This window comes from Triticum aestivum, chromosome 3D (genome assembly GCF_018294505.1).
Source record: "Triticum aestivum cultivar Chinese Spring chromosome 3D, IWGSC CS RefSeq v2.1, whole genome shotgun sequence".
NCBI lineage: Eukaryota > Viridiplantae > Streptophyta > Magnoliopsida > Poales > Poaceae > Triticum > Triticum aestivum.
The window spans coordinates 569,137,229-569,163,582 of NC_057802.1; the positions used below are offsets into that span (position 1 = coordinate 569,137,229).

The 26,354-nt window shown below is 46.1% G+C and overlaps 1 protein-coding gene and 2 pseudogenes across 1 annotated transcript; 2 read left to right on the forward strand and 1 right to left on the reverse strand.

The window, feature by feature from the left end:
• Window positions 1-16,467, forward strand: part of LOC123076541 (uncharacterized) — a 98,556-nt pseudogene extending 82,089 nt beyond the window's left edge.
• LOC123081198 (uncharacterized) lies at window positions 5,647-5,785 on the forward strand (annotated as a pseudogene).
• LOC123075511 (LRR receptor-like serine/threonine-protein kinase EFR) lies at window positions 16,464-18,380 on the reverse strand. Its single transcript, XM_044498102.1, has one exon. It carries the CDS (start codon window positions 18,377-18,379, stop codon window positions 16,829-16,831), a length of 1,551 nt encoding a protein of 516 aa, XP_044354037.1. The 5' UTR covers window position 18,380; the 3' UTR covers window positions 16,464-16,828.
• Window positions 18,381-26,354: the final 7,974 nt, after the last annotated feature.

Sequence of the window (26,354 nt, forward strand, 5' to 3'; positions counted from 1 at the left end):
ACAATAATTATTTAGTAACACTAATATTTCTGGAATAATTAGTTTGACCATTGTTTGACCACTGTTTGACCACAGTTTGACCAGATTTGACCAAAATTTAAAAAACTGAAATAATTATTTAGTAACACTAATATTCTAGAATAATTAGTTTGACCATTGTTTGACCACAGTTTGACCACAATTTGATTTTTTTTGAATTTTTTTGCCTCTCCAGATCTTAAAAGCCCCGTATCTTTTTTTCTGTTAGGTTTTTGAGGATTTTAAAAATGTTTAACGGGGTTCCCGACGTTAAATTCGGATGTAACTTTTCGAGTAGATGATTTTTCATATAAAAAACTTTTTCATCCGAGTTCGTATGCAAAAGTTATGCCCATTTTAAGAATTTCCAGAGAGATTTTGCAAATAAAGTCGAAATTCATATTTGTTAATTTTCCCAACAACTAGACCACATATCACATGAGAAACTTATTTTATTTTATTTTTTTGACATTTCCATCATTTTCTTTTGTTTTTTCTAAAACTGAAAAGGCGATCCAAGGGGGGTAGAGTTTGTAAATGAGGCCTCAAATCCCTTTAGTCGCGGTTGGCCAGACCAACCGGGACTAAAGGATAGACCTTTAGTCCCGGTTGGTCTGGCCAACCGCGACTAAAGGCCTTCGGGCCAGCCTGAGGACCTTTAGTCCCGGTTGGCCAGGCCAACCCCTCCCGTCCGCCAGCTGTCGACCGAGCGCGCTGGGCCCAGATAGTTGGTCGCGGGTCTCCTCCCGAACCGCGACTAAAGACCCCTTTGGTCGCGGTTCGATTATTTTGGGGACTAATGGGGGCGTATGGAAGCCTCTTTTTCTACTAGTGAAGAGAAGTCCTCTCCTGCCGGCCAAACGTATGTCAACCTTGTCGATGATGAAGAAAAAATCGGCCAGGTTGAGCTTGTGGGTGGAGAGAGGCAAGCCTAAGTAAGATTGCGGAAAGGAAGCAACCGGGCATCCAAGAATGGCTGTAAGGTTGTTAGAGAGCTCCGGGTCAACGTGAATAGGTGCAAAGGTGCTTTTGTGAAAGTTGATGGTAAGGCCGGTGGCCTCGGAGAACTGAAGCAGGACTTGTTTGAGGGTCCGCAGTTGCGCTGCATCTGGGGGTAGTACAATAAGGGTGTCGTCAGCATATTGCAGGACGGTGCAAGGAATATCGTCCGCAATTGGGTGGGGAAAAGGCCGTTGGCGGAGGCCTGAAGAATTAGGCGCTTGAGGACATCAGCTACAATAATGAAAAGATAGGGAGAGAAAGTGTCCCCTTGCCGCAAGCCTTGCCGACATGGAAACCAAGGTCCCGGTTTGCCGTTAAGTAACACGGCCGAGGTGGACGAAGAGCGACCCAAGGTGGTCAACCCAACGGCACCAGGTTGGTGGAAATCCTTTTGCGCGCAAGATCGCGGCAAGGGTGACCCAAGACATGGAGTCAAAAGCCTTGTGGAAGTCTAGCTTGATTACAATTGTAGGAAGGCGTCGTTTAAAACAAGTTTGGACAATTTCAGCAGCATAGACAAAGTTTTCGGCAATCCCACGGCCTCGAATAAAACCCGTTTGCTCGTTGTGGATTAGATGATCGATAAGAGGTTGGGCCCAAATGGCGAGACACTTAGACGCAAGCTTGACGGAGCAGTTTCGAAGGGACACTGGGCGATAGTTTTCTGGCTTAGCGGCATCCGATTTTTAAGGTCCGCTGTGCCAGCATGAAAATCATAAAGCAGATTGAGAAGATCCATTTTCACAAGATCCCAGTTGCACTTGTAGAAAGCGGGGCCAAAACCATCCGGCCCGGGGCTTGCATCATCCTTCATGGCCCAAAGGGCCGCTTTTATTTCCTCCAAGGTAAAAGGAGCAGAGAGGTTGGAAGCCTGAGTGGATGTAATTGAGTTCGGGAGTAGCAGACTATCTAGATCAAAGGAAACGGAAACAGGATGGTTTACTCCCATCAAGTTTTTGAAGAAAATCAAAAGAACTGCCTCCGTGTCACAATGTGCAGTGAAAGTCGTGCCATTGTTTTCAGGGGATTTAATTTGGTTTTTCTGGTGTCTAACCGAGGCACAAATATGAAGGTAGGCCGAGTTCTCGTCGCCGAAAACGCAGTCCTTTAGCTTTGCCCGTTGCCTCCAGTAGGCTGCAATGGCAGCATTTGACTGTGCAGCGAAAGCTTGACCGCAAGCCGAAGATCGGATTCGAGATACGACAGCGTCCTGGCATCCTCCAGCTTATCCAGGAAATTAAGAGTGGTATGGCAGTTTAAGGCGATGATCCTAGGAGATCTGCGACTGGACAGCCACTTTTTGGCCATATCCCTGGTACACTTTAACTTGAGGGAAAGAGTTCCAGCCGATCCAAGGTGGGCATGCCGCGGACCCAGCTACCCCAATTTGCCGCCACCCGTTCCTTGAATAAAGGAATATTGAGGAGAGTGCGGTCAAGGCGGAAAAGATGGAAGTGGCTGCCGATAGTCGGATGGGGACGTGATCAGAGGTTGTCCTGGCGATAGATGAAAGAGAAGTATCCAGGAATTTTGTGGCCCTGCCAACACTTGCCAGCGCCCAATAAAGCCGAACAAGAATGGGCACATCCTGCTGGTTCGACCAAGTGTAGCGTCTGTCAAGGAGAGGGAGATCCTGAAGCTGGAGAGTATTTATGGTTGAGGCGAAAAGGTTAGCCTCCAGCATATTGAAATGCGTCGTGGATTTGTCTGACGGCCTAAGGGTGATGTTGAAATCACCAATGACAGTCCAAGGACAGGAGATCTGATGCTTGAGGTTCACCAGGGATTGCAAGAAGGTAGGTTTAGAGGCATGGTCACAAGGGCCGTAGACGTTAGTAATGGCAAACGAGAGGTCATCCGAGCGCGATATTCAAACCAACAGGTAAGGGCAAAAGTGTCCGCGAGCACTTTGTAGCAGGAGAGAAAATTGTCGTCCCATGCGGTAAGAATTCCCCCAGCAGAACGGATAGCTGGAATGAAATGGAAGTTGCGAAGATTTGGAGGAAGAAAAGAAATAGCTTTAAAGTTGGAAATGTCTTGGAGCTTTGACTCCTGTAGGCAAAGCAAAGAGCAAGGCGCCGAGGAGAGAGTTGCTTTTACGTCGGTGCACTTTTTGTGTCTACCTAGGCCTCGAATATTCCAAGAAATAACTGAGACTTCTCTAATCATTGGAAACTAAAAGGAGCAACATGGATTGGCCGTGCGAGATAAGCCCATAGGAATACAATGGAACATTCGTTAACTTGAACAGGGCGGTACAAAAACATATGAAAGGAGAGAGAAACACGAAGATTGTATTCTAATTTATTATTCGGCTGCTTGATCGCCATGCATTAACTGGGCGCCTGTTCCTATTGGCGATTTCAAGAATTTGTTAGCTGCATAAGTTCAAATTCAATATAAATAAATAAATTTACACCGTACAAAACAAAAAAGAGTGTGCATGTGCTGCTCTAAAATGTTTTCTCTGTTTGCTTTTTTCCATTGGATACCATGTTGGTCTGCTAGTCTGAAACAAATGATGCCCTGCTAGTGTCAGACAGGTCGTTAGTATTGTATTCTGATCTGGATTTGACCAACCTTCCAGTTATTCCGTTGGCTGGCCAACCTTTTAACTAGATTAAAATAACAAAGCACGCTGACTTGCTACTGCCCCCATTAAGTAGCCACAGGCCTAGAAAACAGATGCTAGCTGAGCATAGAAAAATCAAGTGTTGAATGTCTGGTACCTTGCCTCCCTAATCTGGTTGCTGCAGATTCAAGATCTGGAGTTCAGCCTAGCTTGCTTCAAGCAAAGCCATGGCCTCCAAACAGATGCTGCATATGAATCAAGGACAAGAGGAAACAAGCTATGCTCGCAACTCCAGTGCTCAGGTGTCTTCTCTTGTTTCAGTTAGTTCTCTTATATGTCTTTGACACTTGGATTATCGATTGGAAGTGTTTCATACCTAGCTTATATTATCGATTTATCAACAAGAAATGAGGAAGTTAAGGACACCAATCACACCATTGAGCCAAGAGATAGGCTAGATTTTTCTGACGAACTACAACTTGACTGCAGAGTATTGAACAAGACCCTTATCTTTTGTTTTGTTCCATTACTTTTGGATGCATAAACAAGACCCTTATCTTTACAGGCTCCTGGAGTGCTTACAAGTAACAAGATCCCGGCGTATGACATTGATGAGCATGCTAGGCTTGAAAGGCTCCCTATCGTCTTTGAGGCTTATGAACAACAGTTCAGGAAAGATTTCACACTTTTCCTGAAGCTAAGAGCCAAAGAACAGGTTCCAGGAGGTCGGATGGTTATTTTTCTTCCTGGGAGGCGTTCTGATCAACTTGCTTCCGAACTTTGTCACCTCTGGGAAACCTTGGCTCAGATTTTACGCGTCATGGTCATAGAGGTGCGCTACCTTACTTTTCTAACATGGTCATATATATGATTTGCTAACCAACGCACGACTATTTGATACCTGTGGTCTTTTGGTATTATTGGTAGGGTGTGATCGACAAAGCAAAGTTTGAATCTTTCTATGTGCCAATGCATGGACCTTCTGATGAAGATCTGAGGGTGATCATCCAAGAAGAAGGTTCTTTTTTTATCGGTGAGATGCGGGTGCACGACCCCCGAAGCGGTGTGGATAATCCGCTCATGGTCCCAAGTTGGTTTGCAATTATGATGAGAGCCGTATTTGAGCCGATAAGTGTCCAACATTTTGGGGATGTCATGGATGAATTCATGGCGTGCACGGAGCAGCGATGGAGCCAGCCGGGCAGCTTGGAAGAAGAAGTTGCCGGAAACCCGCTAGTTATGCTGGTTGTATCACTCACGAAGGCATGACCAGGTAATTGCTGTTTGTTAAACATGCTATATGCGTTATGTTTACAGGTTGTACTCGTAGAGATATACATTGGTTGTTTAACTTAGTCCTATCTCATGTAACCGAATATATCTCTTCTCTATCCCTTGTATCCCAAGTTTGTAATCTCAACAACCTGTACGCATCAACCAGAGATAAGCGCCTGGCTATATAAACATGAACCCGTCGCCCTCGATAGGGTACAACGTTTCCCTAAACTTTCCACATGGTAAACAGAGCTATCCTCTTCCATCACATCTAGTTTTCGATCTCCACCACCAAGCCGCCATGTCCTCCTCCTCGAGCGTTCCTGAGGGCACCCTGACCTGCCAGATCACCGAGAAGCTAACACCCACGAACTACGTGCTCTGGCGTACCCAGATCACGCCGCAACTCCGAGGCGCGGGGTTCTTCGGCTACGTTGATGGATCCATGAAGGAACCTGCCTCGACCATCATCACCAAGCTGGTGGATGGAAAGGAGCAGTTGTCGCCAAACCCCCTGTATTCAATCTGGATCAGGGAAGATCAACAGGTATTAGGGTATCTGCTGTAACTTGTCGAAGGAAGTGCTTGTGCGGGTTACGGCCATCACCCATGCGCACGATCTCTGGACGGCGCTAGCGCACATGTTCTCCTCGACCTCGATCTCCCGCATCAACAACATACGCATAGCACTTGCTAATGCGCAGAAGGGGCAGCAGTCCATGGCGACGTACTTTGCCCAGATGCGCTCGCTGGCGGACGAGCTGGTAGCGGCGGGAAAGCCCCTGGAGGATGATCAACTGATCTCTCACATCCTTGCGGGGCTCGACATGGAGTACCAGCTGCTGGTCTCAGCACTGGATGCTCGCACCATCCCGGTCACGCTCGATGAGCTCTTTGCTCAGATGAGCAACTTTGACCAGAGGGTGGGGCTCTACCGCGGCAACGACAACGACTTCAAGTCTTCGGCCAACGGTGCTTCACGTGTTCGTGGAGGTGGTGGCTCCTCCCGCTACCGTGGCCCTCTGCGTAAGGGGCAAAACAGCAGCAGCAACCCTCGCGCCAACAACAGCAGCAGCGGCAATGGCAGCGGCCGGCCCTCCTACAACAACACCAAGGGTCGCCGCACCAACTCCTCCGCCAAGTCTCGCCCTGATGCTGTCAAGTGTCAAATCTGCGGCAAGCTGGGGCACTCGGCGAAGGACTGTTGGTACCGTTTTGAGGATGACAACGACTCATCCCAAGACAAGAAAGTAGCCGGCGGTGCTGAAGGATCGTACGGCGTCGATACAAACTAGTACGTGGACAGTGGTGCTACCAACCACATCACGAGCGAACTGGAGAAAGTGACCATGAGGGAGAAGTACCGCGGCCCCGACCAAATCCATGCTGCAAATGGAGAAGGTATGAAAATCCGTCATATTGGTCACTCAACTATTAAAACCCCTCGCCGAAAACTTCATCTTAGAAATTTTTTGCATGTCCCTAAAGCCTCCATGAATCTTCTTTCTATTCATCGATTCACCCTTGATAATCATGTGTTTCTTTAGTTTCACCCCTTCTTCTTTTTCATCAAGGACCAGGTCACGAAGAAAATCCTATATCGAGGTAGATGCGTTTGAGGGTTGTATCCGTTGTTTCCTGAACTTAGCAGACTCAATATGCAAACATGTGGTGTCACCAAGCTCTCATCCTCTCGGTGGCACGATCCTTTAGGGCACGCATCATTTTCTTTAGTTGAAAGATTGCTTAGGAAAAATAAGCTCCCATATGTTGGAGAGCACAATTGTGAAATAATTTGTGATTCTTGTCAAAAGGCTAAAAGCCATCAACTACCATATCCAATTTCTATGAGTATTTCTACCAAACATTTGCAACTCATTTTTTCCGATGTTTGGGGTCCTGCCCCTCTATTGGTAGACATAGTTATTATGTGAGTTTCATTGATGACTACAGCAAATATTCCTGGATCTATCTTCTTAAGAAAAGATCTGATGTGTTTCAAGTATTTCAAAATTTCCAAGCTTTAGTTTAGAGGAAATTTGGTAGCAAAATAATTATGTTCAATCTGATTGGGGAGGGGAATACGAAAAGTTGAATTCCTTCTTCCAACAACTTGGTGTATCTCACCATGTTTCTTGCCCACATGCCTATCAGCAAAATGGGTCAGCCGAGCGCAAGCACAGACACATTGTAGAGGTAGGGCTTTCCCTACTTGCACGCGCATCCATGCCACTTAAGTTTTGGGATGGAGCTTTTCTCACCGCCGTGCATCTCATCAATATGTTACCTAGCTGAGTCATCAACTATGAAACTCCCACTGAGCGACTTCTTCACACCAAACCTGACTACAAGTCACTTCGTGTCTTTGGATGTGCCTGCTGGCCAAATCTCAGACCTTACAACAACATGAGCTTTGTGGTACTACAGGTGAAATACAAGAGAAATCGCTGAAGAAAATGAAGAAAATAATGCAGCGCATGGGTCACATTTTATGTGTCATCCGCTAGGGAGCAGATATTCCTCGGGATCGCTGCAGCAGCAGTCTGGCGGCGCATCTTCCGCGGGATCTGCACCGCAGGAGCGGGCCAGCGTGCCGGCCTTTGGCTCCGCGCCACCCACCCGTGAAAGCGACAGCGCTGGCCACCGTGGCGTCGACGCGCGGGCGTCTCCCGCTCGTCCTGTGCCCGACCCCGTCCCGGGCGAGTCCGCAACTGCCACGCGGCCCGTGGCTTGGTGGCCCACCGACGCGACGCGGTGCTACACCCGGCGCTCTGCACCAACTGCGTCCGACGCACCTCCACAAGTACGACCGGCCCAATCATCGCGCCATGATGGCGTGTCAGCTGGGCCTGGCGCTGGATCCTCTACGCTGTCTTCATCACCTACGCCTCTGCGCTCAGCCACAGAAGATCCTCCAGCGCCGATCCGAGCCAGCCGTATCAGCCTCGGGATCCGCCGCTGCAGGGGGTGCTCCTGGATCTTCTGTGGAGCCTTCTACACCACGGACAAGGCTACAAAAAGGGGTGCTTAAGCCTGTAAATTACAAACATATTACCAAATTTGGTTTGGCTTGTTCCACAGGTGAACCTGCTACACTTCAAGAGGCACTGGGTAATGTGATGTGGAGAAAGGCTATGGAGGAAGAACACATAGCACTGCAGAAGAACAAGACCTGGCATCTAGTTCCCCCACAGCAAGGTAAAAACTTGATTGACTGCAAGTGGGTTTTCGGAATCAAAAGAAAATCTGATGGAACTATTGATCGCTCTAAATCTAGGTTGGTTGCAAAAGGTTTTAAGCAAAGGTATGGGTTGGACTATGAAGATACCTTTAGTCCAGTAGTAAAAGCTGCCACCATTCGCCTTGTTTTGTCTATTGTTGTTTCCAGGGGATGGAGCCTTAGACAACTGGATGTGCAGAATGCGTTTCTTCATGGTGTTCTGGAAGAGGATGTCTATATGAAACAACCTCCTGGGTTTGAAAATATGAAGTTCCCTTCACATGTGTGCAAACTTGATAAAGCTATATAAGGTCTTAAGCAGGCCCCCACGGCATGATACTCACGTCTTAGTCACAAACTGCAAGCACTTGGGTTTACCCCCTCCAAGGCTGACACCTCACTATTCATTTACAACAAGTCAAATACTTCCATATTTGTACTTATCTATGTTGATGATATTATTGTTACTAGTTCATCTAATGAAGCAGTGGCAGGACTATTGAGGGATCTGAGTGCTGAGTTTGCTCTAAAAGATCTAGGAGACTTGCAGTTGTTCCTAGGTATTGAAGTACAGAAACATGGAGATGACCTCCATCTGTCTCAGGAAAAGTATGCAACTGATCTGGTAAAGAGGGTTGGTTTGCAAGGATGTAAACCCTCATCAACTCCTTTATCAAGCTCTGAAAAATTGTCTCTACAGAAGGAAACCACTTGAATCAAGAGGACAGCACCAACTACAGAAGTTTGGCAGGTGCACTTCAGTACTTGACTCTTACAAGGCCAGATATATCCTTTGCTCTTAAGGGGCTATAGTGTATCTTGAGATTTTAAAAGCTGACCAGCAATGCATAGCACTTCATTATTTAACGCATCCTTGAGTGTTCTGCTGAACTTGATTAACTAGCTAAGTAGTATGTGTACAAAACATTGTGTGGTACGTGTGCGAAGGTTGGGTTATGTTTGCTATTTGACTGCTTGAGATTTGTACACTTGCTCACTCTCTTTTTTTTCTGACAAAGCAATGTCAATGTGTTATTTGTTTCTGAACATTACATTCGATCAGGAGATTATGAACAAGACATGGAAAAAAACTTACAGCAGACTGCAAGGAGGTTATAAGACCTGAAACAAAACTATAACTTTATGGACACTTGAATTTACCGTTTCTATGCACAAAGATGACGGATTTTCCGTTTTTTGCTGTAACTCCGTAGTAGTCATGGTGACAGTTGACACTATTGTATTACACAATTTATGGACACTTGAATTTACCGTTATTATTGAGTGAAAGATCTTACTCAGCTTATGGTGTTGCTAACAATGTACTAGAAATTCCGGTAAAACAGAGAATCTACTGGAAGTTCAGTTATCATTCTGTTTCTATGCTCAGCTGGAAGAGGCAAGAAAGCAGAGTAAATAACCATGCCAAATAGCAATTCTGCTGGTCTAAACAAATACTTTCTCCAGTGATGAGCATAGAAAAGAAGAACCGAACTTACAGTGTGCAAGCAAAGGCATGGCCTCAACATGGCAAGTCTATTGATCTAAAACAAACTCTAGTAGTGTCAAGTTTTTATTGATGTATTATATCCTCATCTGAATTCGGCCTGATATTTTATTTCAACCTCTCTGTTAGCTGTCCCTCAGATTGGTACGAACATTGACCCTATCGTTCTGCCCAATAAGCAGCCATCCCTACTTCCAGAGTTCCAGTACATCTTGCTCTCTCAGGTTCAAGGCCTCTGGAGGTTAGCCCGGCTTCAACCAAAGCCATGGATGCCAAACAGATGTTGCATATGAACCAAGGAGAAGGAGAAACTAGCTATGCTCGAAACTCCAGTATGCAGGTATCTTCTCCTCTCTTGATTAATTCAATATTGTTTCTTTCTATGGCCCATTCTCCTAAAACTTGGCTTCTGAAGATTGTCTCGTCAAGAATTTGTTCACAATATAACTTGTATTACTGGCTGCTATACTATTTAACACCATAAAGAAAAAGAAGAACAATGTTGTGAAAGATTAAACTAGATTTCTGAAGTACAGCTCGACTTGCAGGGCGCTGAGCAGAACAGGATGAAGCCCCTGATAGAAGCGGCGATCGTTGATGTATGCAGCAACACCAGCACCTTGTCACATGGAAAGATGGTGATTGCGGACTTAGCTGCTCCTCTGGCCCAAACGCAGTAGCACTGGTGTCGATTGCCCTCGAGGCCACCCACAGGCACTTTCTTCAGTTGCGGCAGCCACCTCCGGAAGTCTGTATACTCCTCAATGATCTCTCATACAATGACTTCAACACAGTGGTGAAGAACCTGGTCCCGCTGCGGCAAATCAATGTGCGATAGGCGGAAAGCGTCTTACCCTCGTATGAGGGGGTGCCGTGCATGTTTATAGGGCAGGGGCGCACATCCCTGACAGCGCATACAAGTTGTTGAGATTACATACTTGGAGGACAAGGGATAAGAGGGAATAAAGGATTCGGTTTACAAGAGATAAGCTAAGCTATCTATGCACCGAAGCACTTAAACATCTATCTCTATCTATCCCTATGTCAGGTACAAAGCTACGTTTAACACCCTCCCTTAATCACAACTTCATCAAGTTGAGATTATGCTTGAAGTCTTCAAAACTCCGTGTGGGCAAAGCTTTGGTGAACCCATCTGCAACTTGATCTCTAGAGTGCACAAACTGAATGTCAAGTTGCTTATTAGCAACCCTTTCTCTGACAAAGTGGAAATCTATCTCTATGTGTTTTGTTCTGGCATGAAACACAGGATTAGCAGATAGGTAGGTAGCACCAAGATTGTCACACCACAAACATGGAGCTTGAGTATTTCTCACACCAAGTTCCTTAAGAATGGATTGAACCCATATAATTTCTGCTGTTGCATTTGCCAATGATTTGTATTCTGCCTCTGTACTAGATCTAGACACTGTTGCATGTTTCCTTGCACTCCATGATATCAAGTTAGGACCAAAAAATACTGCAAACCCACCAGTGGAGCGCCTATCATCTAGGCTGCCTTCCCAATCAGAATCAGAGAAGGCACTGACCAAAGTAGATGGTGACTTGCTCAAGTTAAGACCAATGCTCAAAGTATTTTTGACATATCTAACTATACGTTTGGCAGCTGTCCAATGAACAGTAGTGGGTGCATGAAGAAACTGGCATACTTTGTTGACAGCAAAAGAAATATCAGGTCTTGTCAAAGTTAAGTACTGCAGTGCACCTATCAAGCTCCTGTATTTAGTGTTGTCTTCTTTACTTAGAGGTGTACCTTCTGTAAGAGACAGTTTTTCAGAACTTGGCAAAGGAGTAGGTGAGGGTTTACAACCTTGCAAGCCAGCCTTTTTTACCAAATCAGTGGCATATTTTTCCTGGGATAGATGAAGCCCATCATTATGTTTCTTCACTTCAATCCCTAGGAAATAATGAAGATCTCCAAGATCCTTAAGAGCAAAATATGCACTCAAATCGTTTAACAATCCAGCTATTGCCTCATCAGATGAACTTGTAATAATAATATCATCAACATAAATGAGGACAAATATGGATGTGTTCAAGTTATTGTAAATGAACAATGAGGTGTCAGACTTGGAAGGAACAAAACCAAATGTTTCCATCTTATGGCAGAGGCGTGAGTACCATGCCCTTGGTGCTTGCTTTAACCCATAAAGTGCTTTGTCAAGTTTACATACAAATGAGGGTGCATTTTCATTCTCAAACCCAGGAGGTTGTTTCATGTATACCTCCTCTTCCAGAACGCCATGCAGAAACGCATTCTGTACATCTAGTTGTCTAAGACTCCATCCCCTGGAAACAACAATGGACAAAACAAGACGTATGGTTGCAGCTTTAACAACGGGACTAAAAGTATCCTCATAGTCTATTCCATACCGTTGCTTGCAACCCTTGGCAACAAGTCTTGCCTTGTACCGGTCAATGGTTCCATCAGATTTCCTTTTTATTCTGAAGACCCATTTGCAATCAATAAGATTTTTACCTTGCTGTGGAGGAACTAGATGCCACGCGTTATTTTTATCTAGTGCCAAAAATTCTTCCTTCATTGCCTTTTTCCATTTTCATCACGAAGTGCTTGGCTCACCTGGTTCACCTGTGGAACAAACTAGGCCATATTTTGTTATATGCTTATAATCAACAGGTTGGATCACACCTTGTTGTAGTCTTGTTCTTCGTTGTGACGGTGCAGCAGGATCAGTTGGCGCAGAAGATCCCGAAGCAGGAACATGAGTTCTGGGCGCTGCGACATCCGAGGCAGATTCGCCTCGTGCTTCTCCTGGATCTTCTGTGGCCGCATCTCATGATCCAGGCGCCGTAGAGGCCGCAGAAGATCCCGGCCGGCCGACCGGCTCATCATGGGCGCATGATTGCGCGGGCCTGCGCAAATCAGCACCGGATCCAGCGCCCGTCAGCCGCGGCTCAGCGCGCCGCTTGTAGCAGCGCAATTCGTCGGGGAAGCGCGCGCCGCTTTGGCCACTTGGGGCCTGCCAGGTGTGAGGCGATGAGCGGGGCGGAGCGGGCGCGGGGCCACCTCCAGCAGGCGCGGGGCCGCCTCTAGATGTGGTCGGTTGCGTGGCGCACGCGGAGTCGTTGGCGGTTGCGCGGGCGTGCGACGCAGCTGTCAGCTCTGACGCGTTAGCCCGCACCGATCATGGCGCAGATTGCCTGCGCTGCTGCTCCTGCGGCGATCCCGAGGCGGATCTGGCGGATTCCAAGGCAGATTTGCCCCCCCCCCCCACGCCATGACACATGAAATATGGCATTTGGGAAGTGATTTGTGCATCATTTTCTTCTCTGTTTTCACTCCCGTTTTCTCATGCAACATCACAAAGCTCATGGGTATGGTTAAGAGGGTTAGTCATCATCGGATCAGCACAATTATTTTCTCCCCCGTGATCAAGGGCGGATAGATGAGATGGCAAAAGAAGTATTTCTTGACAGAGTCTAGCGCCGGCATTAGGATGAAGATCAGCAAAGGGAAATTTTGTTTCATCAAAGATCACATCACGAGAAATATAGACACGACCAGTGGAGATGTCAAGGCACTTAACACCTTTATGAAGTGGACTATACCGAAGAAAAGCACATTGCTTCGAGCGGAACATGAGTTTGCGATTGTTCTATGGGCGAAGATTAGGCCAACATACACACCCAAACACACGAAGTGATTTGTAGTCGGGTTTGACATGAAGGAACCTTTCTACTGGAGTTTCATTATTGATGACACGACTAGGAAGCATGTTGATAATGTGGACAACCGTGAGAAAAGCATCATCCCAAAATTTCAAAGGCATAGAGGCGCCGGCTAAGAGAGCTAGTCCTACCTCCACAATGTGTCTATGCTTACGTTCTGTCGAACCGTTTTGTTGGTGAGCATGGGGACAAGACACGTGATGAGAGATGCCAAGGTTTTGGAAGAAAGAGTTTAACTTTTCGTACTCCCCCTCCCCCCCCCCCCAGTCCGATTGGACAGCAATGATCTTGCTGTCAAACTTGCGCTCAACAAGAGCTTGGAAGTTTCGGAAAACTTGAAAGACATCGGATCTTTTCTTAAAAAGATAGATCCAAGAGTACTTGCTGTAGTCATCAATAAAACTCACGTAATATGTGTGTCTACCAACGGAGCTAGGGGCAGGACCCCAAACATCGGAAAAAATTAATTGCAAAGGTTTTGTAGACACACTAGTTGATATTGGATATGGCAACTGATGACTCTTAGCACGTTGACATGAATCACAAATTGTTTCAACATTGCGCTCACCAACAAACGGGAGCTTATTTTTCCTAAGCAATCTTTCAACTAAAGAAAAAGAGGCATGTCCTAATCGATCATGCCATCGTGTTGACAAAAGTTTGGCAACACCGTATACATGTTTATTGAATCTTCGACGCTCCGGAATCAACGGGTAGAGTCCTTGAATGCATCTACCTCGATAAAGAACTTTCTTCGTTGCCTGATCGTTGATCAAAAAGAAAAAAGGATGAAACTCGAGGAAGACATGATTGCCAATGGCAATTCTATGAATGGAAAGAAGATTCATACTAGCACTAGGGACATGCAATATTTTTCTAAGATGAAGTTTGCGATGGGGAGTTTTAATAATTGTATGACCAACGCTGACGAATCCTCATACCTGCACCACTAGCAGTGTGGATTTGGTCCTTGCCGCAGTATTTTTCCCGCGTGGTCACCTTCTCAAGTTCGCTGGTGATGTGTTCGGTGGCACCACTGTCGACGTACCAGTCGGTGTCGACGCCATAGGAGTCATCCGCAGCAGCAGCCACCTTGCCCTCGTCTTGGGAGCCATCATCATCCTCGTCATAGCGATAGCAGTAGTCACGGGCGCTGTGCCCGAGCTTGCCACAGATCTGGCAGCGCGGCGCATCAGGGCGCGCTTGGTTGGAGCCGCGGCCACCACCGCTGCCGCGTCCCTTGGAGTTGGTGGAGGGGGAACGGCCGACGCAAGGAGTGGTGCTGTTGGAGGAGTTGGCACTGCCGCCCGATCTGGTCTTGCCGCGTGGAGGTCCGCCGCGGCCACGAGAGGCGGCGTTTGCAGATGACTTGAAGCCGCCCGAACCCTGGTAGAGTGCCATGCGGTGATCAAAGTTACTTAGCATGGTGAACAGCTCATCCACGGAGACGGGGAGGTGCGGGAGTCGAGAGCCGACACCAGAGGCTGGTACTCCATGTCCAGCGCGTGGATGATGTAGGAGAGGATCTCGTCGTCTTGCAGCGGCTTGCCGGCCGCGGCTAGTTCATCAGCGAGGCCGCGCATGTGGGCGAAGAAGGTATCGACCGACTGAGTTCCCTTCTGCGCATGAAGCAAAGCCGTGCGGATGTTGTTGACGCGGCTGAGCGATTGCGAGGAGAACATGGCCGCCAGGGTTGTCCAAAGCGCATGCGTCGTGGTGATCGCGGTCACCTACACCAGCACCTCTTTGGAGAGGTTGTTGAGAAGGTACCCCGAGCACTTGTTGATCCTCCCGGACCCAGATTGGGTGGAGAGGGTTGGGCTCGGTGGAGTCCTTGCCGTCCTTGTCCTTGCCAGGAAGGAAGCGGGCTGGCTCCGGCGTGCTGCCGTCGGCATAGCCGAAGACGCCAGCTCCCCTTAGCTGCGGCGTGATCTGGACACGCCACAGTACGTAGTTCGTACGGGTGAGCTTCTCCGTGACCTGGCTGTTGAGGCCGATCTGGGAGGAGCCGGAGGAAGACATGCTAGGCACTAATGGAGATTTGAAAAAACTAGATGTATTGGAAGAGGGATGCTCTGATTACCATGTGCGATAGGCGGAAAGCGTCTTACCCTCGTATGAGGGGGCGCCGTGCATGTTTATAGGGCAGGGACACACATCCCTGACAGCGCATACAAGTTGTTGAGATTACATACTTGGAGGAGAAGGGATAAGAGAGAATAAAGGATTCGGTTTACAAGAGATAAGCTAAGCTATCTATGCACCGAAGCACTTAAACATCTATCTCTATCTATCCCTATGTCAGGTACAATGCTACGTTTAACAGTGACCGGTGTTGTACCAGGGTCATTCTACGAGAGACTCTTCCCTAGTGGATCCTTGCATCTTGTCTGCTCATCCAACAGCCTTAATTGGCTCTCAAAGGTGTGAACTCTACACTCCACTTGAACTACCTTCATTTCTTGATTATCTTATTCTGTAGAGGTACAGGCTCCTGAAGATTTAAGGATTAACCAAATCCCGGCATATGACATCGACGAGCATGTCAGGCATGAAAGACTCGCGGTGGTAGCTGGAGCTTATGCAAGGCAGTTTAGGAAAGATTTTACACTTCTCTTGCAGCTGAGAGCCAAAGAATTGGCCCCAGAAGGCAGGATGGTTGTTTCCATCCCGGGGAGGCGTTGTGATCAACTCATCAACGAAATCGATCTCACATCTGGGGAACTGTAGCTCAGATTTTAGCCATCATGGCCTCAGAGGTAATATACTACTTTACATTTCAACCATTTTGTCATTTGTAGCGAGCATGTGAGTGTTTTACCATGCCGAGTTTCTCTTTTGGATAACTAACAGGGTGTGGTTGACAAAGCAAAGTTTGATTCTTTCTACATGCCGATTTATGGACCATCCCAAAGAGAGCTAAGAGAGATCATCCAGGAAGAGGGCTCCTCCTCAATCACAGAGATGCGGGTACACGACCTTACAAGCGGGATGGACAGCACGTTCCTCACCCCAAACAGGGTGGCGAATAGTATGAGAGCTGCACTTGAGCCGATAATAAACCAGCATTTTGGATCCTCGGGAGAGGTCATGGATGAATTTGTGAGGACCGCCGAGAAGCACCTGAGCGGTCAAGGCAGCTCGCATGTCAATCCTGTGCGTTAGGCGAAAGTGTCTTACCTCATCGAGAGGGGACGCCGTGCATGTTTATAGGCAGGGGCGCACCTCCCTGGATAGCGCATACAGTTGGGAGATTACAACTTGAGGGAGAAGAAAGATAGAGATAAGAGTATATGGTTACATATCTTTAGTCTATATGAGACTCTATCATATCTTGTATGAGTGTCCAATATGCCTTTTTTTGTGTCAAACAATGTTAAGCTTAGTGTTTCTTCGACACCTCTTTAGTCTATACATACAAAGTTTACCTCCAGCTCTTTCTTCAGATAATCCACTCTACTCCTTGATTGTACTGAAAGTTTTGGCCTTCTGCATGGTGTGTATGCTCTGACATATGGACAGAGTATCAGGAAATTCTCCCCGTAAGCTTGTTTGATGAAAGATCTAGATGGGTGAGCGATGTGATGCTGCCAAGCTGAGTAGGTATGTCACCCTGAATATTGTTCGAGCTAAGGTTCAAAGTCGAGAGTTGTTGCAAGTTCCCTATGTTAGATGGTATGGGGCCTTCAAATTTATTGTTTCCTAGATCAAGATCGATCAAGTGAGTAAGCTGGCCAAGGAACGATGACAATGGCCCAATGAAGCTATTCATTTGCAGGTTAAGGTGTTTTAACTTTATTAGCTTCCCAATCCATTCTTCAAGTGTACCAGTTAAATTGTTATTGCCAAGTCCTAAAAAAGTTAAGTTCCTTAGGTTCCCTATGCTTGGCGGAACCGTGCCCGAAAGCTCGTTTCCACCAAGATATAGATAATCGAGGATACTGGACAAGTTACCTATCGTGTTTGGTATAGCTCCGTGTAGCTGATTTTCAGCTAGTGACAACCATTCAAGACTAGTGCAGTTTGTTAACGCACTGAAGAATTCCCAGCTTTGGATGTCAATAGCTTCAAGATTGTTATTCCGAAGGTTTAACACATACATGTTTGAAAGTTTGCCCAAAGAGCTCGGAATTTCGCCAGTTAAATTGTTGATTTCTAACTGTATCCTTCCCAGCCCCGAAACATTGCCCAGTGAAGCCGGAATTCGACCTTCAAACACGTTGGTATTCAAAAAAAGCTCTTGGAGGTTTGGTAGGGCATCTCCTATATTAGGTGGCAGTTGCTTGCTTAGCATATTCGACTCCAAGGCTAGTACTTGAAGAGATTTAGAAAGGTTGAAGAGACACCGTGGGAATCCACCTGACAACCTATTTCCTCCTAGGGCCACATTCCTCATATTTGTCAGTTTCCCAAGCTCATCAGGAATACTTCCAGTTAGATTATTGTAGGAAAGGACAAGTCTTTGTATGCTCGTGATGTTTCCGAGGGTTGGTGGGATGATCCCGGTGAGCTTGTTCCGAGAAAGTCGTAAATGTGAGAGGTTGTAAAGGAGGCTTAATTTTGGAGGGATTTCGCCTACCAAGATGTTTTTAGCTAGGTCCACTATCCTTAAGCTGGAACAGTTGGTGATTGCATCTGGGATACTATCCTGCAACTGGTTGACGCTTAGGTCGAGGACTTGGAGTTTCTGCAGATGGTTCAGAGGAGGTAATCGGCCAGAAAAACCATTTGTGGATAGGTTCAGGGTTCTGAGGAATGTAAGGTTCCCAATGGAAGAGCTGATTTGGCCAGCCAGGTTTAGGCCAACGAGTTGGAGAGCCACCACGCGCCCTAGATGTGCTCGGCTGCATCTCACTCCCGGCCACAAGCAGTGATTGGCGCTGGAGTTCCAAGAGCTGAACCATCCAGAGGGATCAGAAATGATCTCATGTCTGAAAGCTTGCAGCCAGAGCACATCCGTGCTGTTGTCAGGGAGCGTTGCACAATTGATTTTGATAGCACCCAATAGAAGCAACGGTAGTGTCAATAGTATGAGCACGCCGGGGTTTCCAGGTCGCTTGGGACACGTTGACACCATTGTTACCTGCAAAATATACAGAGATAGAGCTCTTTTAAATGCATCACTTCCCTCTCAAGAGGAAAGAGTTCAAGTGCATTATTGTCGCCCATTATCTACTTGTTTTTAGTAAAGAAGCTTTCCCTTTTGTTACATTTTTATTCCCATCCTATTGTAATAAAACAACATTGTTGTTACAATGCGATTAATCATGCTAGCTTATAGTCATAAGGTGAACTGGTGAATTTTGTGTGTGGAGTTTGTATATAGTTAATAATCATGCATAATTAAGGTTGATACTTGATAGAAATGATATCATTTTGAATCATGGAGATTCCATAATTTTTTTTGTGTAACATGACTGATTTACTAACTTTATTTTATTAAAATGGAGTATTTAACCAAAAACTACCACAATTGACGGAAACGTGACGAAAAACTACCACTCTACGATTTTGTGCGAAAAACTACCAAATTTGTCCTAAACCGTGGCAAAAAACTACCAAGTCGCGAAAGCGCTCGCTTCGCCCACGCTAACCCCGAATCTGACCGGCGGGGCCCGCCTGTCAGGTGCCGACATGGCATGTTTTTTGCAGAAAACCCCCTTACGTGGTATGTAATCACAAAAATGCCCAATTTTTTTGCGGGAAAAAGCCTTCATGAGAGGCTTTCTTTTTTGTTCGCAATTTCCACCACCGAATCTGGACTGGTTTGAAATTTTCCGCCACTTAAACAAATAAAGAAAGGAAACGAAAAATAAGGCGCTGGCGGGGATCGATCCTGCGACCTGGAGTCCACGGGCGCAACGCGCTAACCACGACGCCACAGCGGAGATCGCATTTGAATGCAGGCCTTCCCTTTCTACTGAAGCACTGGGCCGGCCCACCGAGGCCTGCATTTTTTTTCTTTCATACCTTAACTGGCGCGCATTTCTTATTCTTTAGTTCTTCATATTTCTTATTCTTTAGTTCTTCATGGATACGCAGCACATATCCTCCCCGTGAGCCTGTATCCACTAGTTTTTGGTAGATTCTACAATCTTTCCTGAACCGGTTTTCTTCTCTTCTTTATTTTCTCTTTTGGTTTCTCTTTCTTTTAACTTTTTCCCTTTTCATTTCTATTTTCTCTTTCTCTTTTTCTTTTCCTTTTAATTTTTTACCTTTTCATTTTAGTTTTTTCTTCTCTTATTTTATGTTTGTCTTTGTTTCAATTTTTTCCTTTCATTATTTCTTTTTCTTTATCTTCTTTCTTTTCCATTTATGGAAACATCTTTCAAATTCATGCACATTTTCTGAATAATGAAAAAATCAAAATAATAAACATTATTTGAAATCATGGTCCTTTTTTAAAATTAGTGAACATTTTCTCAAACCATGAACATTTTTGGAATTAAAAGATCATCATTTGAGATTTGGTAACAATTTTCGGAATTCATGAACATGTTTTTATGTTTGGTGAACGTTTCTTGAACGCGTGAACATTTTTTGAATCGATGAACTTTTTTTGAAACTATCAACGTGGCCCGCTCGATGCCCGGGCTAGAACTTTAGAATGTTTAATACTGAAAACATCTTATTTAATTTGTGTAAACAAAAATTGGAACCAAATGTGATGATGTTTATAAATATAAGTATTTTTGTAAATATAGTTTTGTCTTAGGTATGTATGTTTTTCTCATTGAATATATTTCTTATACATTTATCATTTACCTACTTGTCGGGCATGCCATAATAAATGTACTTTTTATGATGAGTCACATTCAAATTATATCTTGTATAATTTTTTTGATAGTTTTATCATGTTTCTATTTTCAATTTATTCCTGAAATACAAATTTAGTAGTTCTTATTGTTTATGTGCAGGCGCATATGTATATTTTCTAACATCATGTAAGAATGACATGTTAATTTTGTAGTTGGAGTGATGAATGTACCTGTAATATTTTTCACTTCGGTGGGCATTACCTCGAACACGCGCGCCAGTTAAGTGCGAAACGGAAAAAAAAATGCAGGCCTCGGTGGGCCGGCCCAGCGCTTCAGCAATCGTATAATAAAGGGAAGGCCTGCATTCGAACGTGACCTACGCTGTGGCGTCGTGGTTAGCGCGTTGGGTCACAGGATCGATTCCCACCAGCGCCTTATACTTTTCCTTTCTTTATTTGTTTATAAGTGGCGGAAAATTTCAAACCAGTCCAGATTCGGTGGTGGAAATTACGAACAAAAAAAGAAAGCCTCTCATGAAGCCTTTTTCCCGCAAAAAATTGGGCATTTTTGTGATTACATACAACGTAAGGGGGTTTTCTGCAACAAACATGCCATGTCGGCACCTGACGGGCGGGCCCCGCCGGTCAGATTCGGGGTTAGCGCGGGTGAAGCGAGCGCTTTCGCGACTTGGTAGTTTTTTGTCACGGTTTAGAACAAATTTGGTAGTTTTTCGCACAAAATCGTAGAGTGGTAGTTTTCGTCACGTTTCCGTCAATTGTGGTAGTTTTTGATTAAATACTCATTAAAACGTTATAAAAACTTCTATTTTTTTTATATAGATGGATATGAGTAATACAAGAACTACGAGAGTAACTTCTCACAGCTGAAGCATATGCTAGCTCTCGCGACTCCCCCGACCCCTCCGCCCTCCTCCACCTACCACCGCCACCACTGCTGCCGGCGAGCTCCCCCGCCACCACCGCCCCCAAATCGGCCCAAGGGAGTCCGCGCCGCTACTCCGCGACCTCGACGGGCGGCCATCGCACTCTGCTTCGCCCCGGAGGAGCCGCGCGCACCCCCAGGCTCGTCTCCAGATCTGGGGGGGCATGGATCCGGTGGGCGAGGAGAGTTGCGGGCCTTGGGAGAGGGAGCTGGAGGAGAGCCACCGGTCCCGGATGGAGAAGACGATGAGGAGGCCCGGCGCAAGAGACACGCCGCAGAAATTTGTGACAAGGATCTGCACGGAGGCGACGGAGGAAGAGATGCGGCGCATGATTCCGGGGAGGAGCGCATCTCCGGAGAAGGTGATAAGCTGGGCTCGTGCAGAGGTCAATTCGAGAAACCCGATGCAGCGGGCGAAATGGCGCGCGTTCTGGTCGCTGCAAGGGCAGATCAGATGGTGAGGCCGCCGCCGAGACTCTCTGGAGCCCCAGGGCCGCCCAATACTCCGCCACAGCTGAGAGGGAGCCTGAAGAGCTTTGACTTTGGGACTCCGCTTCGCTGGGCAGCTGGGCTCGTCTCGCCATGGCGTAATGGTCGTGGTGCGAGCGTCCAAGGAACAACAGAGGTCGAGATCGGCGAATTCACCGTTGGCGAGATCCAGTGTGGGGTGACAACAGCTAGAAGGAGGGAGAAGACGCTGGTGTATTTTGAAAAAGCCAATAGAAAAAGCAGAAAGCAAAAGGGGCTGCAGGGCCCGCTGAAAGGCGAGGTCGAGGCAGCCCGGGCTCACTTTGGCCAACTGTGGGGCGCAGACCCGATCCCAGAGCCCCCAGATCCAGAGCCTCTCCTGGTTTGGGTGGAGAAAACCCTAGCCCTCTCCCGCAAGTTCACCGCCGCCGACTGCTACCCCCTTGGCAGCCATTCTTCACGCTCTGCCTTGCCACCGGCGGAACGCATCACAGTTGCGAAGGACCTGTTTGAAGAGATCGCTGCTATGGCTGAAGCCCAAGGGAGTGGCCGTGGAAGAGGAAAAGGGGGAAATCCAAAGAACAGTAAGCAGATGGCGCAAGGGCAGATCGAAGACGGGCAGCAATCATGTCAGTGGTTCCCCCAATTTGATCCCCAATTTGGCCCACCCCCGCAGCAGTTCCAGTTTGGTTTTGGCTTCCCTGGAGGCCAGCAGATCCCCCCACCGTGGTTCCCAGGACCCTACTTCCATCCGCCCCAGATGAACTAGTGGAGGAACAATGGAGGGTGGGGGCTGGTCAGAACCAGAATATGGCTGGTCCCTCTGATGCTGGATTCCAGGGGCAACATCAGCAAATGATGCAAGGGCCTCAAAACCCCAGATCTGATCAAGGACAAGTAGGAGAGCAGAAACAGCACGCTGGAAACCCTCAGCAGTCTGGCTATCAGAGGCAGGGCACCAATGCCACCTCAATTGCTCAGACTCAAAAAAGGGCAAACCTGCAGGGAAACCCAAACAGAATTTCAACAGGGAAAAAGGAGTCTCTGCCTCAGAATACGTGGATGTGATATGCTACAGCTGTGGGGAGCCTGGGCATCACAAAGCCCAGTGCCCAAAGCCCCCAGCATGTTTCATATGCAAGATGGTGACACATAAGGTTGAGGAATGCCCAGTCAGAAAGAAACCCAAGACCCCTGCGAAATTTTTTGGCAGTGCTGCACCCAGCTTAGGATTCTATCAAATAGACGTGCCTGATGTAAATGAGCAACACATGGGGCACAGGAAGAATGTTGGAATTGTCTATGTTGAATCTGGACAAGCAAGTAAGAGTGAGCTAGCCCACAACTTCTCCCTCATATACAAAACAAACTGGCCTTGGCTGATCAGGAAACTTGATGAGTGGACATACCTGGTCAAGTTCCCTCCACAGTTTGGGTTGCCAGAAATGGATGGTGTCACAGTCAAAGTAGAGGCTTGGAAGGGAGACCTAGAACACTATGGTGAGCTCCAAAAAGTTTGGATCCAGCTGAGAGGAGTGGCCCCTGCATGGGCTGAATGGGCAGTCCTAGAGCAGTTTGCATATGTTTTTGGCACCCTAATTGATGTGGATTGGCAAGGCAACTTCAAGACCTTCTTTGAAGTGGTCAGAATCAAAATCAGGTGCAAAGATGCTTCTAAAATTCCTACTGACAGGGTTTTTGGAATAGGAGACAAACTCTACAAGATCCTAATCCAAGTTGAGCCACCCGAAGAAGATTTCGAAGATGATGATCTATTAGAAGATGACCTAGAAGGGAATGGAAAAGAAACTGAGGAAGCTGGTCCTGGCATAGATGATCGAAACAATACCAATAGCAGCAAGGGTGGGGGGACTACTAGCTCCACCTCTTCTCTGACCAGCAACAAAAACTCTGGAACTAGTGCTGGGACAAACTCTAGGCAAAAAACCATGGAATATCTACAGCAACTACCTGATCTTTGCTCCACAGACCAAACTTACTCCTTGCTGCAGGAAATGGATCTGATGGGAGAGGATGAGGAAGATGAAGATATCATGGGGGAATCTGCTGGAGAGGAAGATATGGAACTGGAAAACACTGATGATGTGGTGTTCAGCCCAGTGCCCAACAACCATGCTGCAATTCCTCAGAACTGCAAGGCTCCAGCAAAGCAGAACTGAGGGCCTGTGCAAGCCCAAAGGAAGAGAGGCGGGGTGGATGTAGGGGGCAGGACAATGCTGGAAATTGCTATGGATACCAAGAAAGTTCAAAATCTGGAGGCTAGCAAAACTGAGGTTAAAGGTACTATTGTCAAAACCTCCTTTGAACACTTTACTAATCCTGAATTTATTGTTGTAGCTAGCAAAATTGGGGTGGAAATAGATACTGATCTTATTTTATCTGATAGCCAAAATGATATGCAGTTACATAGAGAAAAAGCTCACCATATGCCTGAAGGGCAAAATGGTGCTAGTTTATTGAACCATGCTGAAACTAATATTAACCTAGGAACTTTAAACTCCATTAAAACCCCTGACAAGCATAGGAGGCCTGATTCTGATGCACCTCCTGATGGGGGGTTGCACACAGGTGATCCTATTGATTCTCCTAGAACCCCCTCTACCCCTGATGGTTTAAAAGGACTCTCATCAGTTATTGATGATTATAGTGTGGGCTGGACTCATATTAGCAAGTATGGACGGGGCAAGCACCCTAGGAAAAGATTATATAGATGAATGCTCTCTTTTGGAACATTAGAGGGATTACAACCCCTGGGAAGAAACCCTGTATTATTGATATTATTTCTAAGCATAATCCTAGTATTGTTTCCTTCCAAGAGACTAAGAAAGAGCACCTCACCCCTGCTTTTCTGAAGTCCATTAGTTGTAATAAGAATTATGACTGGCACCACCTACCTGCTGAAGGCACTTCTGGTGGGGTGTTAGTAGGAGTGGACCTGGACATCTTCAATATCACTAGCTGGGTCCCTCTTAAGTTTTCTGTTACATGTAATCTAGTGCTTAAGAATAAGGATATTCCCTTTAGATTTATTGCAGTTTATGGATCTCCATATGATGAAGGGAAAGATGATTTCCTTTCAGAGTTGCATAGTATCTTCATTGATAATCACCAGCCTACTGTAATAGGGGGTGACTTTAACATGGTGAGATACCAAAAAGATAAAAGCAATGGCAGGATTAACCACTCTTGGAGTGACAAATTTAATGCCTGGATTGAAATCTGGAGCCTTCTAGAAATTAGAATGTCTGGTAGGCAGTTTACTTGGGCCAACAACCAAGAAAACCTAATTATGTCTACCATTGATAGGATTTTTTGTACAACAGAACTAGATCATATTTTCCCCTTGAGCAACTCACAGGCTCTGCCCAGAACTGGGAGTGATCACACACCCATCCTCTGGAACTCAGGGATAGACTACAATCCTAGGAAGCCTAGCTTTAAATTTGAAAAATGGTGGCTTCTCCAAAAAGATTTTAAAGATTTAGTTATCAAAAACTGGTCTGCCCCTATCAAAAGCACCACCCCTATTGACATATGGCAAGAGAAAGCCAGGAGATTTAGAAAATTCAGTAGAGGATGGAGTAGGAATGTAGGTGCCAAGCTTAGGAAGCTTAAGCTTTCCCTAACTGAAGAATATGACAGTCTTGATATTAGATCAGAATCTGTCCCCCTTTCTGATCAAGAGTCAGGTAGAATGAAAGAGATCATTTCTGAACTTCAAGGACATCTGGCTCAAAGAGGAGACTGAGGCTAGACAGAGATCTAGAGATAGAGACATATTAGAAGGAGATAGGAACACCAAGTATTTTCTTGCTGTAGCCAACCAGAGAAGGAGGAAAACCCTCATTCATGCTCTAGAAGGGCCATCTGGGACTACTACAGATACTAAAGATATGCTAGACATAGCCACCTCCTACTATAAGAACCTCTTCCAGAAAGAAGATAGGAAAGGGTTCAGCCTTAATGATCACTTCTTTTCTGAGAATGAGAAGGTTAAAGATTCTGATAATACTGATTTGCAAAAACCTTTTACTGAAGAGGAAGTGAAGGAAGCTATATTTGGGTCATACCCTGAGGGGGCCCCTGGCCCAGATGGGCTCTCCTTCCTTTTTCTACAGCATTTTTGGGATACCATTAAAGGGGATATTATGGCCATGTTCACTTCCTTTCACAATGGGGATTTGGATATTTACAGACTCAACTTTGCTGTTCTTACTCTTGTCCCTAAAGAAAAGGATGCCACTGATATGAGGAAATTTAGACCCATTAGTCTTCTTAACTGCATTTTTAAAGTTTTTACAAAGGTTCTTACTAATAGATTAGCCATCCTTATGAACTTACTTACCTCTAGCAATCAATCTGCATTTGTTAAGGGTAGATTCATCCTAGAGAGTGTGGTAACAGCTCATGAAGTGTTGCACTCCACCTACCATGCAGACTGCCCTGGTCTAGTCCTTAAACTAGATTATGAGAAAGCTTTTGATAAAGTCAATCTAGATTTCCTAATGGAAATCCTAGAGAAAAGGAACTTTGGTCCTAAGTGGAGGAAGTGGATCTACCAAATCACCCACTTAGGGTCTGTAGGGGTTAAAATTAATGGAGTAGAGGGTAATTTTTTCACCACTGGAAAAGGACTGAGGCAGGGGGATACCATTTCCCCTCTCCTGTTCAATTTAGTGGTAGATGTTCTTAGCAAAATGCTTGCTAAAGCTGTGGCCAATGACTTGATCAAAGGCCTCTGTTCTGATCTGGTTCCCAGTGGTGTGGTCTGCCTGCAATATGCAGATGACACAATTCTCTTTATAGACAAAGATGAAGAGAAAGCTGGGAACCTAAAGAAGGTCCTTACTTGTTTTGAACAGG